Source organism: Triturus cristatus, chromosome 4_2 (assembly GCF_964204655.1).
Source record: "Triturus cristatus chromosome 4_2, aTriCri1.1, whole genome shotgun sequence".
Taxonomy (NCBI): Eukaryota; Metazoa; Chordata; class Amphibia; order Caudata; family Salamandridae; genus Triturus; species Triturus cristatus.
The window spans coordinates 638,453,369-638,473,762 of record NC_140586.1 but is presented as its reverse complement, the minus strand read 5'-3'; the positions used below and the strand labels follow the sequence as shown (position 1 = coordinate 638,473,762).

Here is a 20,394-nt window from a genome sequence, read left to right as displayed (position 1 = left end):
AGTAAACATGGGATCCAAGTCTGGACATATCCATGGCTACTTAAGGAGTTAAACACACACAAAGTGATAGGGGAAAGATTGCAGATAGTCTAACACCAGGAAATCTCTTGGAGACGCTTTCTGATCCATCTTTTTTTGCCCACTATGCCACCTCACTTTAGATCGAACCATATGCAAATCAGCGTTGTTCCTGCTCCAACAGGAACAGATGAGCCCAAACTACAAAGCCAGGATCTCTCAAAACTGGTATTTCCCTATCCCTAGTTAATTATCCTAGGTGCAAGATGTGAGAAAGTGCTATCTTTCTTGCATGGTATGCCCCCACTTTTTTCTGAATTGCTAAATGTACTTTGAGTGAGTGTGCCCTGGACTCCTGACAATCAGGTGTCCAGGGCCTATGTTCCTTCCCTAAAAACCTCAAACCCAAATTGGCCAACCCTGGCAACATGTCAGCCCCTGGTAAATGGTACCCTGGGCCGTGTGACCAGGGAAGGCCTCTAAGGGCTGCAACACTCATTGTGCCACCCTTAGAGGCCCTGTACACACACACACACACACACACACACACACACACACACACACACACACACACACACACACACACACACACACACACACACACACACACACACACACACACACACACACACACACACACACACACACACACACACACACACACACACACACACACACACACACACACACACACACACACACACACACACACACACACACACACACACACACACACACACACACACACACACACACTCACTCACTCACTCACTCACTCACTCACTCACTCACTCACTCACTCACTCACTCACTCACTCACTCACTCACTCACTCACTCACTCACTCACTCACTCACTCACTCACTCACTCACTCACTCACTCACTCACTCTCGGTGCAAGACAAAACAAAGAGTCGACATGGCACACATCCCTGTGTTCCATGCCCACCACCTACACTGCCCTGGCATACATCAGTCACCCCTCTAGCTGGGTGCCCTATGCCAGTGGTGTGGGCACAGGAGCATGAGCCCTGTGCCCCTACAGTACCCAGGTCCATTCCTGGGCACTGTAAGTGCAGTGCTGCCATTTAAGAGTACATGGTGCTGAGAGCTCGTCAAACACGAACTCCACAGCACCATAATGGCAACACTGAAAAGTTTGGTATCAAACTTCTCAGCACATTAAACCCGCACTGATGCCAGTGTGGGACTTAATGTACCAAGCACCACAGAGGGCATCTTAGAGATGCCCCCTGAAACCTAACCTACAATCCACGTCTGGTCTGGGAGACAGTCACACAGCAGACATGTTGCTGGACCCCTGGGTAGGAGAGCCCCCGCTCTCCTGGGCCTGCAACAATGCACATCCTGGGCGAGGTGCTAGGTCTCCTCCCCCAGGATGGACAGGGGGAAGCTTCAAAGGCATGCCTCCTCTGTGAGCTTCCCCAGGCCACTTGCTGCCCTCACTCTGGCGGAAAGCCTGGCCGGAAACCCCAAATAAGGACAGGGGATGTGCCAGCCTGCCAACCCCACCCCTCAGGTGGGGAGGCGAGGTGAAGCACATCTCCGGGCGCTCGCCATCTTGAAGATGGGAGGCCCTGTCCAATCAGGACTAGGCTACTGCCCCCCTCCCACAGGAGAGTGGCAGGATAGGAGGTGTACCCACCCCAGGGCAGGGACCCATTGGTCCCTGCCCGTTACCTACCTGTAACACCCCTAAATCTAGTATTTAGGGGCACCCTGAACCTTCCTCCCTTAGATTCCGAAAAACAAAGAAGAGCAAGAAGAAAGAAGACCTGCCGTGCAGCTGCTAAGAAGAGGAAGACACCAACTGCTTTGGCCCCAGCCCTACCGGCCTGTTGACCCTCGAACCTGCTCCTGCTACATCCCGGCACCTCTTGTGGCCAGCAACCTCACAAACCCTGGAGGACTTGGCTACCTTTTGGCTCTAAGCACCTGGGGCTCCCATGAGCGGAGGCTCTGCTCAAAATCAGCTCTAATCCCTGGCATCAGCCCGGAACCGCGAACCCTGCACACTCTGCACCCGTGAAGCCTGGCCAGTGCCGGAGTGAACAAAGACCCCGAGGACGTCCCCCGGCGACTGTGACCCCGAATCCGGCACCCAAGGACTCACCTCGACGCTCCTGACGACGCCTGCAGCCTCAGAACCAGGTACCTCCCGAACCGCGATCAACAGAGGGTAAGATTTCCCGACACCAAAAGGCACCCATGCACCCGGCGGCCCCCTGTACCCAACTCCTGGGTACCTACCTATCCTCCAACTAACCAACTTACCTCTCGAAGTGGTGGTGGCACCTGAAGAATCTTCGTCCCGAGCTTGCAGCCTTTGTTCAACCAGGAGCTTTCCCATTGAAATCCATTGAGCGCCCGAAGGCTCAAAAGCACCCTGCACCCAGCCGCCCGAGTGGCCCTGGCAGTGTACCCTCTACATCTATCTACTTCCCCATTTGCCCTGAGCAAGTGACCAGGAGCCCAGCTCCCACAGCCGCGTGACCTGCTAGTCAGCAGCCACCAACCTAGGCCCCCCTGCCTCCCATAGGATAACATTGGGCCTAACTCACTCTGCACCCGGCTGCCTCTGTGCCGCTGAGGGTGTAACAACTGTATCTACCTGACCCTGGGAGACCCCTGAGTCTGTGCACAGAACCTAACCTCTGCCAGTCGAGTACTTACCCAAAAGCCGATAACCCAATTTTCCTCCATAGGGTAACATTGACTGGTTTCTTCTGAAATTTCTTCTGTGTGGAGTTTCTAAAACTTAAAATATTCACCAGAAATCAACCGAGTAACGAAAACGAAAATACTCACCTGCTATTAGGAGAGATCCCAGTGCTGGATCTTAGTGCCCAGCACTGACCCTGAAAAATATTCACAACCGTACTTACCAGTAACCCAATTTTCTTCCTTAGGAAATCATTGACTGTTTTCCTGTGAAATTTCTTCTAAATGTCGATTTTTGCAAACTTCAAATATTCTTTAAAAATCGTACCACCTGTGAAAACGTAATTACTTACATATTTTAGATAGAGGTCCCAGTACTGAGTCTAGGAGCCCAGTACTGGATTACAAAAGTAACGAGAACCTACTTTACCTGCAACTTGAATTTTCTCCCATAGGAAATCATTGGCTGTTTTTCTATGAAATTTCTTCTGTCAACTTTTAAAATAGCAAAATATTGCCTAAAAATCACAACAATAACTAAGTCGACTTTTATCACTTGTTTCTAAGAACTGTCCCATGACTGAATCTAGGATCCAGTCCTGGAGTTACAAAAGTAATCCTGAAAGTAATCTATTGCAAATAACTTAAAACTTCTATTGAGCTCAATGCATTATTGTGTTTGAAATTGTGTTGCCTATTGCAACAACCTGTAACTATCTACAAAAGTCAATTGCATGTTGCAAAAGTATTTAACTAAAGCATCTCATTCTGAGAAAGTATATTTTAATACCTAATTGTTGGTTCTAAAATAAAACAGACATATATTTATTTTATATAAACCATTGGCCTAGAGTTCAGTTATTGAGTGTGTGAGACCATTTGCTGACTGAGTGTGTACAACAAATGCTTTACACTGTCCTCTGATACTGCCTTACTGCTCGACCAAACTACCACTTTAGAGAGTAAGGTTATATCAAACTTTAGCCTCTGCCAAACCTCTGGGGACTGTTGACTCTGTACACACTGTACCTATTTGGGAACAGTATATACAGAGCCACTTTCTCACACAAGACCATTTTTGGGTTTAAATATATTTAGATGAGGTGGGCTCACCCACCTAATGTGGCATGCTTCATCATTGACCACCTCATCCTACCCTGGTAGGGTGATGAAACTATGGTGTACTCAACCTCAATTAATGAGGGAGTTCTTAAGCTATATTAGTTACCTGGATAAGGCAGGGAACCAGTTCTTGGTTAAAAATTCCTTAAGGTACACCACTGGTATTTCCTTTATTAGGTGGTAAAAGACAAACAATTGATGGACGGAATGCAGAACAAATCAAAACATTCACCCCCAGTCAAGAGATCTGGGTAAATCCATCATTCTTTTGCTCACCATGCCACCCCAGTTTAGACCTGGCCATATGCAAATCACTCTTGACCCTGTGCCTCATGGGAACAGTCCAGCCCAAACTGCCAAGCCAGGTCCTCCCTGGACCGGAAACAAGCATCCTAGGTAGGGGTGGGCGGAATTTGCAAAATTAACTTTTGCAAATTATCGCGAAAATTTAAAAAATCTCCGCAAACATGCGGAAATATCGCGAAGATGCGGAAGTTTTTTTCCCGCCCGTTCGCGGTATTTTCTACGTGGTCGCGGCTCGTCAACTTACCCATGCAGTTGCTCGCGGGCGCGGCCATCTTGTTTTCACTTGTCTCGCGGTGCATGATCGCGAGAAGAAAGACGTGATCGCGCGAAGAATGACGTTACTGCGGGCGCGAACTGTCACGAGACAGCGCAAATGGCTACCAACAATCCAACATCTCGTGGAGAACGCGACCGTATCGGGAATACTTGTCGGCGAACGTGGGGATTCAGGTAAGGCGATCGCGCGCACGCGAGAATGTATTATTTTACAGCGTGTGCAAGCAAAAAAGTTCCGGTAAAATGCGGATTGCGGAAATTCTAACAATTTCGCGCGGAAATGTCGAATTATCGCAATTTCCGCGAGCGGAACGGATTTTTAGCCCAGGCCTAATCCTAGGACCGGTTTCACCCCTCATCAGCCAGGATAGCTTGATTCCATTGGCACAATGAGCCCAGGACCCACGTCTGGGCATACCTGGCGCACTTAGGACGAGAAAGCAAAAGACAAACAATTGATGGACGGAATGCAGAAAAAATCAAAACATTCACCCCCAGTCAAGAGATTTGGGTTACTGGATTCAAGCTATCCTGGCTAAATAGGGGTGAAACCCCAAAACCTGTCCTAGGATGCTTGTTTCCGGTCCAGGGAGGACAGGGTCAAGACTGATTTGCATATGGCCAGGTCTAAACTGGGGTGGCATGTTGAGCAAAAGATTGATGGATATAACCCAGATCTCTTGACTGGGGGTGAAAGTTTTGATTTGTTCTGCATTCCATCCATCAATTGTGTGCTTATGGCTTTATTAGGTGGTAACTTGCGTATGGTTAAAAGATCACTGGATGTTTTGGGGTCCAATGCCCCCTCCATCCTTAATTGTGCCACATATTTCTGCCCACTCAAAGTACCAGGTAGCTGGTCAGTGACATTCCTCAGGGCTTTAAAAGGATCCCTTTCTCTAATTATTAATGTGCCAATAGAGGAAAGCCAGGCAGTTCCTACCTTCCCTTGTTTCACCTCACCACCTAGGATTAAAAAGTTGATTAGTTAATCTTACACGACCATTCTCCCTGTTTGGATGGTAGGACTTTAAAAAACGCTTCAGAACACACGGAACGTGATGGATGAGGTGGTACTGTAAAACACCCAAACACACGGCATGCACTTCTCGTTGGGCATTGGTGCTGCTACCTTTCATGCATGCTGACACTACATTGCTTCCCCATTCAGGGTTATATTTTACATCATAGTCTGGTGGGAGGTGACCTCTCTTAATGTATGGAATATTTAGCAATATTTCTTCAAAAGGAAACCTAAGTAGCTAATTGACCATTTTTATGATCCTCGGTGGGTTTTTTCAACTTCAACTAGAATTTAAATATAAGAATGCTTCGGGTATTCTTATCCCGCATTGTAGTTTGTAAATAGTGCTGTAATTGTTCAAATTATTGTTATGCCCAGTTTCTATTTGGAAGAAATTCAAGTGCTCCCAATGTCAGAAGGACAGTACTTTGTGTATGAAGCATGCACAGTTTTGCTACCTATTCTTCCCAGCTGATTTGGCTCACACGGACGACCACCATTGCTGTCAGGGAAGGACCCCCTCCTTGTGTGTGTGTGTGTATTACGGTATTCCTAGTTTTTGTCCTGAGCTGCGCCACAAAGTTTTACTTGGGAGACCTCACCAGAGCTGCTGACTGCCATCGTCGCTGTCTGTCTCATTACTTTCTTAGGCAGCAAGTAGTCTGGCCTGGTGTGAAAAGGGCCAGGTAGCTGGTGAGAGGAAGTGGTGTGTATTGTGCTTTTGCTTAAAAACATTCTTTAGATCCGATAATTCAGACATCAAGTTAAATAGTTACCTATATCGTAACAAATTGTGCAAAAACAAGTACTGTTTCAGTAAATTGAGCAAAATCAGACATCGTCCGAAAACTAGCCACAGTCTCAGTCCTCAGGCAGGGTAAAGCAGTGACTGACCTTCCTACCTCATGCCAGTGGCACACAGAACAGTTCAAGATGGTGCAGCATGCACAGAGAACAGCACCAAAAATGGTCTTTTTGCTTGCTAAAAGCTGCGGGCTGTGATTGCCCACACACAAAATCCAGTGGCACCAGTCTGCTGTGGTCAATCAAAGTAGCCAGCGGCTCTCCCTGCAGGTGTATGGCACCACTACCACAGCATTGCATTTGCATACCTAATTTGAGTGTGTATTCTTTTACATGTCCTGTCCTTTCCAGTTTTTCTTCTCTAATATGTGCTTTGTGCTCTTCCTTGTCCAGAATATGTTGACATGAGTGGCTAAAAAAGTATATTTGACGGCCTTATTGGTCTTCATGTGTCTACCTAATCAATCCTCTCTATTAATGATGTTGGTATTGGTGAATTTTCTGCCTAGTTTACTGTATTTATTTCCTCCCACAATGTTTTTTGTCACAAAATGGGATTTTAAGTTGATGTTTTCTTTTCTCATGGCTTGGGACCAATGCGTTGCTGAATTACAGGACCTTTTGGACCATCCTCATTTCACTCACTGTGTTCCACCCAGATAAACTGGTAGTTCGCTCCTGTACTTTATACTTGCTGAAGGTTGTGTCTGTCCTACAGGGCCCAGTCGATCAATTGTCCATCCTTCTTTCCTCCTCACCCTACTAGGGAGAGGAGTTGGCCTAACGGCTAGGGTGGTCGACCTCGGAACTAGGGAACCAGGTTCGAGTCTCGGCAAGGAAGCACAACATCCTGTGATTCCGGGAAAATCACTTAATGTCCCCGTGCCTAACAAAAATTGAATGTGTCCTCATGTAACAGCAACTGGTGCTCATGTAAGCGCTCTGATACACGATACCTTCAGGTCAAGTTCGGGCTATATAAAACTCAGTTAAAAACCAAAAAAAAAGAGAAGAAGAGAGGCTGCTTGCACTGAACCTCAGCCAATATATTATTGTATCAACTTTGCAAAACAGATCCTAAGAATAGCGCTTCAGCTCACAGTTGTACCTAGTGCAGGAAAGCCATGGCTACTTCTACTGCTCTCACCAGGCGCATTGTCTGAAATTTGCCAGACGGCCACTTTGTCTTCCTTGCATACTAATGCATAACATTATTGCCTCACACTTCAGTCAGCTAAAGACATATATGTTGCTAGGGCTATATTACATGATTCCTTATGTTAAATGACGCAACTCAACACCATCTACCAGGAATTAATGCTCCGAGACTCATTCATAAGTTGAGAACTCTTCAGGACCTTTGGTAACAATATGTACGTTGCATGCATGGCTGTAGATACACATGCTCTGCATACTCCTCCCATCTAGTATTGGGCTTGGACGTGACAAGTTTTGTTGTTGTTCGAAAAAGCTTCTTCGAGTTACAAGGTTTCCTGTAACTCCTCTCTTAGTAGGGATTATGCATTGGAACAGCCTCCATTGTTAGATTGTTTTTCTCCACCATCAGGTTGAGATGTGAACTGACGAGGCTCCTGGACCAGACGTATTAGACATTCATGCTTTGGGCCCCCACTGTAAGAACTTTAACCCCCATCATTAAGAGTAGCACGTGTTTTTTTGCTGTTGATACATAACGGAAATCCTGAGACAAGACAAGGACCCTCGATCCTCAAGTCACCCATGCCCTGTAGGGACTCCATCTCCTCTGATTGCATTGTCTCCAGAGAATGAGCTGTACCAAGGGTGATGGAATGTGTGCCATTTAATAAGTGCTCTTGTGTGATGTGAAATACCTGTGGACTGACTTGCAAGGGGTGTGCAATTTGTGCCTTTCCCCATATGACAAGGACCCAGAGTTTGCTTATTGCTTACGTTTTGCTGTTAAAAGACACTTCGACAGCGTAGAGAACAATACCTAGTAGACATCACGATGCAGCACCGGTCCATAAGCTACACACTCAACATCTTTGAGGCTGATCTCGTTGGTGCAGAGGAAGAGGAACAAGTGGAAGTTAAATCCCAAGGTCTGCCTGTGCACTAACATAACCCAGAGGTAATCCGATCCAGCGCCTCCGAGCCAAAAGTACTCGAGCAAAATGTTCCCTCCATGTCTACCACTGGTCCTCAAACCTAATGAGCGCCAAGGGTCAGCAGTATGGTTGAACCTCAACACCATAAACCTCACAAACAGCCACACACCAAGGCAGAGCACCACCCATCAGGGGGCCGGGCGTCCATCACATAAAACTGTGCCACCTTCAGGGCCTCTCCAGTCTTTGGGCTCTGGTTGGCATCAAGACAAGACATCGGACCCAAATCTGGACTGCACCAATTACCTCGACCATCGTCTGTCTCTCTGCACCAATAAGTCAAAGCAACCCTTAGAGCCCTTTCGGCCCTATTGGTCTAAGCACCTCATTTGGGTTTGAAGAAGGTGTCTACCTTGAAGACACAATCGGCGTCAAACACCATCGGCCCGAGACTACCATCCACTATTGGCTCGGATGATTCTCAAGACCCATCTTCCAAATAAAGTCCAGTATGGTCATTGCCTAGTACTCCTCCTCACCAAAAATTTCACTCCGTGCACCCACCTTAAGCACAGATCATCTCCACTTTCTTCAAGAAGAGGTGCACACGCTCCTCCTAAAAGGGGCAATAGAGCTGGTGGCCTACCAACACCAGCGCTCAGTATTGTACTCCAATACTTTCTAATCTGCAAAAAAAGACCGCTCCCACAGACCAATCTTCAGACTCTGGCCCCTCAACAGATACATCATCTCAGAATATTTCCATATGACAACACTATAGGATGTTATCCTCCTGCTGAAGCAAGGAGACTTTTGACCACTGTAGATCTGAAGGGCGCATCCTGCTCATCTGCGCTACCTTCACTTCGTTATAGGTGGACAACACTACCAATTCAAGGTATTACCCTTTGTGGTTAGGGTTGTTTACAAAATGCCTAGTGGTTGTGGCTGCCCAGCTCAGGAGAGGGAGGCACACAGATCTTCCGCTCTCTCAACAATTGGCAGAGCCAGAGTGTAGGCAGGCAGCAATGCCTAATGCACACCCGGGTTACCATCTTCCTACTATACAGATTGGGATTCACAGTAAACGCTAAGAAGTCTCGCCTTCAGCCCCTACAGTGTTGATGCTTTCTAGGGTCAATCCTCAATGTTGTTATGGGCAATTCTTAACCCAATCCTCAGTTATGCATCTCTAAGGAATGATGGCTTCTTGCATACTCCTAGTTCCCCATGAAAGGTTGCACATGCTTCCATTGCAGGTGTGTGCCTCTCGGCACAGAGGGCACAAGCAGAGGGTCATCTGCAGGATCTAGTGTTGGTAAGGCTCTCGGCTTTGGTGGAACAACAATCTTCCTTTGCAAACTCCCTTCCACAGGTGACCATCACCATGGACTCTTTCTTCTGGCTGGGGGGGGGGTGACATTTCCACATCATGACAGTTAAGGGTCTCTGATCACCCCAAAACTAGGAATTTCACATCAGTTACCTCTAGCTTCTTGCCATCTACTGGCCCTCAGAGCCTTTTTTCATAACATTCAGGGAGAGGTGTTATTGATCAAAACTGACAGCATGACCTACAGAAGCAGGGTGGCACTCACCACAGTTGTCAGCACTGGCTCAGAAGATTTGTCATTGGGTGATTCACCTCCTAGCGTAGAACTTCCCAGGGGTTGACAGCAACTTACCCGACCTGCTAAGCAGGCTGCATCAACAGCTCCTCCAAGAAATCCTACTCCCAATGATGGGGTTTTCCGAAATAAATCTCTTTGCCCGCCATGAAAACCTAAAATGCCAAAATGCCAAAACTACACCTCCAGGTTTCTGCACCCAGAGTCCTGGGTAATGCCCTAATTGTTCGAAACTGTCTTTTTGTTGCAGTAGTCCCCCAACAGTTTGCCTGGTATTTGCTGCAACTTTGACTGAAGTGTACTGGGTTACTGCTAACCCGATCCCCAGTGCCAGTGTTCCTGCCCCAAAACAAGACACCTGGTTACTTGATCCCCAAGGGAACATGCCTTTTGCACATTTGTAAGTCCCTCGTAAGTGGTACCTCTGGTACAGAGGGCACCTAAGGCATAGGTACTAAAGAGGATCCCTAAGAGCTGCATCATATCTTTTGTCACTCTGAGGGACCAGCACCAAACCCATACAGACTGCCACTGCAGACCAGTGACAAGATGTTCTAAAAAATGAAAACACGACATGGCCCACATCCACTGCATGCATTATAGTTAAATCTCCCCCACACCAGGCCTTACAGATGATAAATAAAAACAAGATCCATAACCATTATTTAAAGCAGCATGTAACATTTTATAACAAGATGCTTTTGATTTGAAGTGTTGGACTGCAGGTCCTTGAGTTTTAATGGAATTGTGCTTCATTAATTTGAAGTGTTTTGTCTTTCATCTCTTTCAGAGGAACTGTCGGTGTGGACTGAAGAAGAGTGTAGAAATTTTGAACAAGGACTAAAGTCCTATGGGAAAGATTTCCATTTGATTCAGGGTAACAAGGTACGTTCATTAGTAAATAATAAGGAATATATACCTTTTCTTCGCATGTGTTTACAACACTTGCCATAATGCGGTCGTTACAACAACTGCGTTGCTATTTCGCATACCTTTACAACGCAAGTCGGAAAAACAACTTGCTGTAGGGGGGCGCTGGATGTTGGAATAGTATAATTTACTATTCCAACTCCAGTCTGTGCGGACACTAGGGAAGGTGTTGGATTTTAAATCCAACACCTTCTTCCCCCTTAACGCAAGTCGTTTTTCCAACTTGCCTTGTAACGGTATGCGAAAAAACAATGTGGTCGTTGTAACGACCGCGTTGTTATGGCATGCGTTGTTCCGCTTGCGAACTGAACGCCGTTTACCAATAATAAGGCATATTGTGTACCTAAGACTGATGAATATCTTTGGAAACAGAGATGGAAGCTTGTGGGTCAGTTGGTACTGAGGAAATATAGCTCCTTGGAGCTAAAGCAGCTATGCATAGTAAATAACAGAGACCATCCATGAAAATCACACTCAACTGGTGGCCTTTCGACTATTGCTTCTTCCGGAGGTTGCTCTTTCCATGTCTATAATCTCAGACTCTCCATTGCAAGTCATAAAGAATGCATATTATAGTGCCCTTTACTTTGTAATTGAGGCAGCAAGTCTACATTATGGCTATATAACTGGGTCAAGGAAGGTATGCATATGAAACTGGGTCAAGGAAGGTGTGACGTTTGTGCGCCTTTTCTCCCTCAATACCAACACTTGACTTGCGAATTAGGCATGTGATTTGATTTAAATCATGATATCTGATAGTCTACTAGCCGCAGATTCCTTAACGTAGAATTATCCCCAGGCGTGATACTGGATCCGGAAAATGTTCTTGTCCCAGCATCGCGCGACTCCGCCCCGCCGTCTTCCGCGGGCGTAACGTCAGCGAGGTTACATAAGCCAAACCCCGGCGCGCTGACGTCAGTTTCCTTCTTTTCCGTGTGCTACGCGGATCCGGGTCGTGTCCCTGGCCTGTTTTCAGACCTTTTCACGCTTTGCGTTTCTTTTTGGGAACAGTGTGCGAATGCCTTCGGGCTTCAAGACTTGCTCGTCTGCGAGGCTTCTAAGAAGATGAAGCCGAAGTCTTGGCGGGAGCTCCGGATAAAACTCCTCTTGGCCCGCATGTCCAGGTCAGCGTCGTCACCGTGCCCGTCCCCCGCCGAAGGGTTCAAGAACCGCCACTTCCGTCTCCAACATCGTCCTTCTCCGAGGCCACAAGGGTGTCGCTCGCCTGTCGGTAAGTGCCACAGCTTGTCCCCGAGGCCCATGTTCCCCGCCCTGTGGGGGGCGCAGGTTCTCCGCGGGTTGTGCAGCCTCCTGCGTCGCCACCCTTCCTGCCGTTTCCCGGCGTGGGGGCGATCAGAGCCCAAATGGAGACCTATGCTGCGGCCCTGCAGGCCTCCTTGGCTGCTCCTCCTCTTCCTGGGACGTCTGCGGCTCCCTTGTCATGTGCGGGGCCTTCCGCGGGGTCGCCGGCGGCTTCGGCGCTGACATGTTCGGCTTCAGGTCTTGGAGATGTGGTGGTGGTTGGGTGCGACCCTACGGGGTTCCCTCCTTTGGACCACGGCGCCTCTGCCTCGCTGCAAACTCCCGTGGGGGGTCCCTGTGGTGTCGCAGGAGGTTGCCAGGGCTCGTGGCTCGTCCTCGAGTCCCCCTCGGTCCTCCGGGCAGGCAGCGGCCTTGTCCGAGGCAGAGCGCACGCCGCTCCAGCGCCGGCGGCTGCTGGACCTGGTGGCGCCGCAGGGGCTGGCTAGGGGCCGGGGCGTGTCCCCGGGCCCCCTCGTCTCTCCACGCAGGCGGCTGCCTCATCGGAGGTCGAGTCGGTGCCTTTTCGGCGCCATTCTTTAGCCGCCCCGGCTCCGACTCCGCCCCGTTCTTCCGCTGTGCAGGTCGTGGCGGCGTCCCCTTTGGCACCAGTCGACGTTGCGCTGGCATCAGTGGCAGACTCCATGGCGCCGTGCCGGCGTCTGGTCGTTACTTCGTCTTCGGAGGCCCCTCTTCTCCAAAGGTTCGACAACTTTTTGTCTCTTCTTCCTTGGAGACGGGACTCCACGTCGTGGCCTTTTCCCCGGCGTCTTCCAAGGAGGGCTCTTCGCCGTCCCCGTGCCACAGTCTTCCCCAGAGGCGCCTCAGGTTCCCCACTCGTCGGTCAACCTTCCCCATTCCGCGCTTGGTCTTTTCTTCCTCCGGTTGGGCTGGAGGCCGTCCGGCTTAGCTTACAGCCGTTGCCCACGGAGGAATTGCTCTCCCCACCGCGTTGCCCTACGGAGGCGAGTGCTGCCTTCGCCCGGGCTGTCTCCCCGGCTGCGGGGATATTGCGCATGGGTGACCCGGCTGCCCATTTCCCCGCGGATCATTTGCTTGAGGTTCTCCATCAGGGCTCTGGTGGACAGGAGCTGCTTCTTCCCTTCGAAACTTCGCTCAATAATTCTCTCTTAGGGGCCTGGGGGCATCCTGCCATGGGGGACCCGGTACCCCAGCCGCTCTTGCACCACCACCGTCCTGCTCCACATTATCCTGTCTGCCTTTCCTTCCACCAGGGGACCTCTTCTGCAGACTGCCTTTCCCTCCTTGCCATCGGTGTTGTCTCCTCCGTCACGGAAGGCCCTGTGGTTAGATTCATGGGGCTGTAACTTCTGTAGTAGGGGATCTCTGTGTATAGTCATAATCTAGTGAATAGTCCCGCCCATGTGCGTGGACCCCGGAGCAATAAAAAATAATCACTAAAGGTGACAAATCATGCAGACCTGCATACACCTTTAAGAGAGAATTTAATTTAAAGACAGATAATGCAGCCTATCCCACAGGCCACACTGTCCAGTACTTCAACTAGAATTCCACCAATATCCACAAACAGCACTGCCTGTCCAGCTTTTCTCCACATAGGAAAAAACCCTGCCTCTACCAGCAAAAGCCTCTGGAATGATAGAGAGGAAGGAGTGGACAGACAAGCCCCATAGGATGCCATTATGTGGCTTAAAACAGGATACTGTGCCTTTAAGAAAACTTTCCAGATTTCCAGAACTTTCCCCAGTATCCCAGAATGCCTAGCAGGTCCCATTTACTTTCAGTTTTTTTTTCCGGCTCCTGCTAGCAGGACCCTGGAGCATTGAGCTCTCCCCTTTTCAAGGGTTTATTGTAGTTTTTTGTCAATTTTTGTCACTTTTTCAAGTGCTTAGTGGCTGGTACTGTCAACATGCCTGGCTTGTTCGACAAGTGCCCGGAATGTGGTCGAAAGAAGGCTTAAACTGATCCACACGAGGTGTGTATAGGTTGCCTTCCCCAGTCCCACGTGCCTGAAGGCTGTGATATCTGCCACTCGTTCTCTGCCAGGACCCTGAGGGACAGAATGAAAATCAGGCTTCAAATCCTGGAGGAGAGAAGGCTGAAAGCACCAGGTGGGTCTGGAGGGGCTGATTTGGCCCATACTGAGGCCTCTGGGGGGCTCCCCAGGGGCAGGAAGACCAGTAAGCGTTCCCACTCCCCGTCGACGTCGTCGACGGCGGCGTCGAGGAGGATGACCACCATCTGTTCGCCGTCTCCCCAGGGCTCTGGGGAGAAGCGGCGTCGGCGGTCGACGTCGAGGGACCTGAATAGGCCGCCGTCGACTACATCGGCGTCTTCGGCGACGACGCCGTCTACGGCGCCTTCCAGCAGTCGGCGTCGAGGTCGGCGCTCGCCGTCGGGGGGAGATCGCCGTTCGCCGTCGGTGAAGAGGAGACGGTCGCCGTCGAAGAGAAGATCGACGTCGAGACGCTCGAGGTCAAGAAGATCGCCGTCGAGGCGCAGATCGCCGTCGAGGCACAGATCGCCGTCGAGGCACAGATCGCTGTTGAGACGGAGGTCGCTGTTGAGATGGAGGTCGCTGTTGAGACGGAGGTCGCTGTTGAGACGGAGGTCGCCGTCGAGACGGAGGTCGCCGTCGAGACGGAGGTCGCCGTCGAGACGGAGGTCGCCGTCGAGACGGAGGTCGCCGTCGAGAAGGAGGTCGCCGTCGAGAAGGTCGCCGTCGAGAAGGAGGTCGCCGTCGAGAAGGAGGTCGCCGTCGAGAAGGAGGTCGCCGTCGAGAAGGAGGTCGCCGTCGAGAAGGTCGCCGTCGAGAAGGAGGTCGCCGTCGAGAAGGAGGTCGCCGTCGAGAAGGTCGCCGTCGAGGCGAAGGTCGCCGTCGAAGCGAAGGTCGCCGTCGAGGCGAAGGTCGACGTCGAGGAAGAGAGAGTCATCGGGATCGGTGTACTCTGTGGTGTATACGCCTCCTCGGATGCCTACGCCACCGCCTCCTCCACCTCCGACTCCGCCTCCACCACCTCCGCCAACACCACCGCCGCCACCTCCACCACCACCACCACCACCGCCTCCTCATCCGCGGCCACTGCCTCCGCCGCCCCCACCTCGGTCGTTGCCACGCACTCCATTGGGACTGCCGGCGGTTCCCCCGCGGTCGGTTTCCCTTCCGAGGTACCCGACTCCGCCGCAGGGGACTCCGAAGCCACGACGCCCGCGGTTGCCGGGACCGGCTAGACCGGCGGGCAGACCGAAGCCGAAGAGGTCGCGCTCCCGCTCTCTCAGGAGGAGAAGATCACGGAGCCATGGACGGTCATCGTCGGACTCAGGACGACGCCGTAGGAGGCACAGGTCCAGGTCGCACATGCGATCCTCGACCAGAGATTTTTCCCCGACGCTGTCGGACTCGCCGGGGATTAGGGTGTCTCCGGTGGACGATTTGGTCTCTTTCCAAGAGGTGCTGTTGAGAGGGGCAGCAAAGTTGGGTATCACGGTGACGGTTCCAACACCCATGACGTCCGTGATATTCGAGACACTTCATAAGAAACATCTGTCTCGCCCTCTACTGCCCCTTGTACCAGGACTGGTGGAACCCACGTTGGAGCTGTTCCTCACTCCCGCGGTGACGAAGGCCGCCCCCTCCAGGCTCATGAAAAAGAATAGGGCCCCGGAGTCGGACCCTACCTTTTTTGAGGGTGGACCCGAAGCCGGATTCGGTCATCGTGACGGCGGCGAGGAAACAACATGCGACCGCCCCTTCATCGACGGTTCCGCCTGACAAAAAGAGCCGCTGGCTGGATTCTGCGGGCAGGAAGGTGTGTGGGACCGCCGCCACCACCATGAAGGCGGCGAGTGCAGGGGCTTTGTTGAGCCGTTACGACCGGGCCCTGTGGGAGTCCCTGCAGCAGTATGCGGACCTGCTGCCCAGGAGGACTTCTTGGAAACAGTGCGCGAAGGCATGCTGGTTTCTAATCAGGTGATCGGCGCGGCGGCGGATGTATCCTTGTTGGCCGCCCACGCCTACTGTCATGGCGTCCACCAGCGGCGGCATTCGTGGCTGCGCCTGACGTCCCTCAAACCAGAGGCGCAGCACAGAGTGGCCAACCTGCCCTTCTCGGGGGAAAACCTGTTCGGGAAACATGCGGATGATGAGATGGCCCGCATGAAGGCGGAGGCGGAAACCCTGACGGCCGTCGGGTTGGAGAAGGCCGAGAAGAAGAAGCGCCCGTTCCAGCGGCGGTTCGGGTCTTCGGGCAGAGGGCGTGGGCAGGGTTCGGGACAGCAGCAGCGCCAACAGCAGCAGTTCCGGAAGCCCTTCCAGAAGCGCCAGAGGGGTAGAGGAGGCCAGCAGGCGACTACCACTACCAAGGGCCCGGCCGGGTCTCGGCCCTGAGCGGCTACTTCCCCTTTAACCGTTACCCACTCCAGTGGGGGGAAGCATTCAACTTTTTCCGGCAGAGTGGAGAAAAATTACTCAGGACAAGTGGGTGCTGAATATTGTTTGCAATGGATACAGTCTTCGGTTTATCAGCCCGCCTCCAGCGATTCCGCCGGTCAGCTCTCAGTTCCAGCTGAGAGAGCTCCAGGCGGAGGCAGACATCTTGTTGAGAAAAAAGGCGGTAGAAGAGGTACCTCTGTCTCAAAGGGGAAGAGGTCTGTACTCTCGGTTCTTCCTCGTTCGCAAGAAGGACAAGAACGAGTTCAGGCCCATTCTGGATTTGCGACAGGCAAACAAATGGATTCGCAGAGAGAAGTTTCGCATGCTATCGTTGCACCAGATTTACCCTCAGCTGCAACAGGGAGACTGGCTCTGTGCCATAGATCTACAGGATGCGTACTTCCATGTGCCCATAGCACGGAAGCACAGGAAGTTCCTGCGATTCCAAGTCGGCGCCAATCACTATCAATACACAGTACTGCCATTCGGGCTAAAGTCTGCGCCCAGGACCTTCTCGAAGTGCATGGCGGTGGTGGCGGCACATCTGCGAAGGAACAAGGTGTTTGTCTACCCGTATCTGGACGATTGGCTGATCAAGGCTTCATCCTTCTCGGAAGCGCAAGATCACTTCCGATGGACGTGTGCTCTCTTGCACAAGCTGGGGTTACACGTCAACATGTCCAAATCGGTCCCGACTCCGGTCCAGTGCATACAGTACCTGGGAGCCTCCATTGATACGCGGTCAGCAAGCGTGTCTCCTTCGGAGGAGAGACGGTTATCACTCCTTCGGAAGGCTCAGGACCTCAGGACTGCTCCATCGATGACAGTGAGGAAGGTGTCTTCTCTACTGGGATCGATGGCCTCCTGTATCTTTCTCACGCCTCACGCACGGCTACACATGAGACCACTGCAGGAGTGCTTGGAGGATCAGTGGGATCAGAGGACAGGCTCTTGGGACGACAAGATACGACTGTCGCTGCATGCTCTTCAGTCTCTGAAGTGGTGGTGTTCGGCGGAAAACCTCCTCAAGGGGGTTCCCTTCCACAAGGACATTCCCACGACGAGTGTCGTGACGGATGCATCTCTCCAGGACGTACCACATCAATTTCCTGGAACTCAGATCGGTCTTCCTGGCACTGAAGGCCTTCCTTCCGTCCTTCCAGACCAACTCGCTGCTGATACAGACGGACAATACAACCACGATGTATTACCTCAACAAGCAGGGGGGGTCGAGATCGCGCACTCTGTCGCAGGAGGCGCAGGCGATCTGGCGCTGGCTGTTGGCCCGAGGACTGACGATTACGGCCACGCATCTGCCAGGGGTGCAGAATGCTCAGGCGGACGCCTTGAGCAGGCTGATTCAGGAAAACCACGAATGGGTCATAAACGACGAAGTACTAGGAGAAGTCTTCGCAAGGTGGGGGACTCCAGACGTAGATCTGTTCGCCACCGCCGAAAACAGCAAATGCCGAGACTTCGCATCCAGGTACTACCAGCGGGGGACGCTGGGGAATGCGCTATGGATCGATTGGTCGAACAGCTTTCTGTACGCTTTTCCACCCATTCCCCTGATTCCGGCAGTGCTCATCAAGCTGTCCCAGTCCAGGGCGTGGATGATCCTGATCACCCTGGAGTGGCCCAGGCAGTGGTGGTTCACGGACCTACTTCACCGGTCTCTCCTTCCTCACATGCGGTTGCCGTGCAGGCCGGACCTTCTCACGAAGTTCGGGGGGCGGATGGTGCACCCCAACCTCTCGTCTTTGAGTTTGGCGGTATGGCTACTGAAATAGTGCAATATGGCCATCTGAATCTACCAGACGATTGTATGGACATACTGAAGGAGTCTAAACGACCTTCCACTAGGACATCCTATGCTTACAAGTGGAAGAGGTTCTGTATCTGGTGTAAGTCCAAGAACTTTGATCCGACGACATGTAAGGAAGATGTCATCCTTCCGTACCTTTTACATCTGGCGCAGTCTGGCCTTAATTTCCATTCCATTAAGGTCCATCTGGCTGCTTTGACTGCTTACAGGAAATGCCCTTCACAGACTTCCTTCTTTCAGATCCCTGTGGTCAAGGATTTTTTGGAAGGCTTGAAGAAAGTGTTTCCTCCCGTCAGACTTCCCTCGCCTTCCTGGGACTTGAATGTGGTGCTGTCCAGACTGATGAAGGAGCCTTTTGAACCCATTCACAAGGCTTCATTGCAGCACCTATCCTGGAAGGCGGCGTTCCTAGTGGCCATTACATCGGCCCGCAGGGTGAGTGAACTTCAGGCATTATGTTGTCAAGAACCTTATACTGTATTTCATGCTGCTACGGTTGTGATGCGTACTCACCCTAAATTTCTTCCAAAGGTTATCTCTGACTTTCATGTCAACCAGACTATAACTTTACCTACGTTCTTTCAGAATCCCTCTTCGCCAGCGGAAAGGTGTCTCCATTCCCTGGATGTTCGGAGGGTGTTGAAATTTTATCTGGATAAGAGCAAGGATATTCGTAGGTCTGACCAATTGTTTGTTAATTATGGCTCAGTCAGGACTGGTCTTGCGACCTCTAAGCAGTCCATTTCTCGGTGGATTGTGTCCTGCATACAATTGTGTTATCAAAAGGCTAATAAGACCTTAGGGGGTAAACCTAAGGCTCATTCCACCAGGGGCAAAGCTGCCACGACGGCTTTGCTGCTTAATGTTCCGATTGCGGAAATCTGCAAGGCGGCCACTTGGAAGTCGGTCCATACCTTTGCTGCGCATTACTGTCTGGACATGGATGCCAGGGCAGATGCTCAGGTTGGGCAGGCTTCGCTGCGAAATTTGTTCGCACAGTAGTGGTAGTGTCTTGTGTGTTCTCCACCGCTTTTGTTGTGTGGGGATGGGCTTGCCGTTCTATTCACTAGATTATGACTATACACAGAGATCCCCTACTACAGAAGGAGTAGTTTCTTTTCTGTAACTCCAGTTCTGTAGTAGGGGTATCTCTGTTATAGTCCTAAGCGCCCGCCCTCCTCCCCGGTGGAGAGATACTTATTCATATGTAGAATGCTACAGGTCTAGCGTGCTACGCCTTCAAAAAGAACTGAAAGTAAATGGGACCTGCTGGGCATTCTGGGATACTGGGGAAAGTTCTGGAAATCTGGAAAGTTTTCTTAAAGGCACAGTATACTGTTTTAAGCCACATAATGGCAGCCTATGGGGCTTGTCTGTCCACTCCTTCCTCTCTATCATTCCAGAGGCTTTTGCTGGTAGAGGCAGGGTTTTTTCCTATGTGGAGAAAAGATGGACAGGCAGTGCTGTTTGTGGATATTGGTGGAATTCTAGTTGAAGTACTGGACAGTGTGGCCTGTGGGATAGGCTGCATTATCTGTCTTTAAATTAAATTCTCTCTTAAAGGTGTATGCAGGTCTGCATGATTTGTCACCTTTAGAGATTATTTTGTATTGCTCCGGGGTCCACGCACATGGGCGGGACTATTCACTAGATTATGACTATAACAGAGATACCCCTACTACAGAACTGGAGTTACAGAAAAGAAACTACTCCATCTTCGCCTCCTCCAGTGCTTCTTTGCGGGCGCTCAACACGCTTTGTGTGTTGGCCCGAGCCACTTCTTGCTTGTGGGATTCTGCGGAGTCCCTTCTCTCTTGCACTTCTCAGGAGGGTGGCTTCGCTGATCTGCAGCACCATGTGTTGAATGGCCGGGAGCTGGCGGAGTTTATTCTTCGCTCGGCTCTGGATGTCTCTGAGGCGCTTGGTCGCACCATAGCTTCTTCGGTGGCCCTCCGTCGCCATGCTTGGCTGAGGGAT

General features: G+C 51.0%; 1 protein-coding gene across 12 annotated transcripts in view; it reads left to right on the top strand.

The window, feature by feature from the left end:
• The window catches only part of MIER1 (MIER1 transcriptional regulator), a 472,995-nt gene that overhangs the window by 328,570 nt on the left and 124,031 nt on the right, over positions 1-20,394 (top strand). For 7 of the 12 annotated variants that reach the window (XM_085602336.1, XM_085602334.1, XM_085602335.1 and 4 more), the window contains one exon: positions 10,740-10,834. In XM_085602336.1, coding sequence (XP_085458462.1) covers positions 10,740-10,834 — 95 coding nt within the window. Of the gene's footprint in view, positions 1-10,715; positions 10,835-20,394 lie in introns of all 12 variants that reach the window. The other 5 variants (XM_085602332.1, XM_085602330.1, XM_085602331.1 and 2 more) reach the window with 1 other exon arrangement.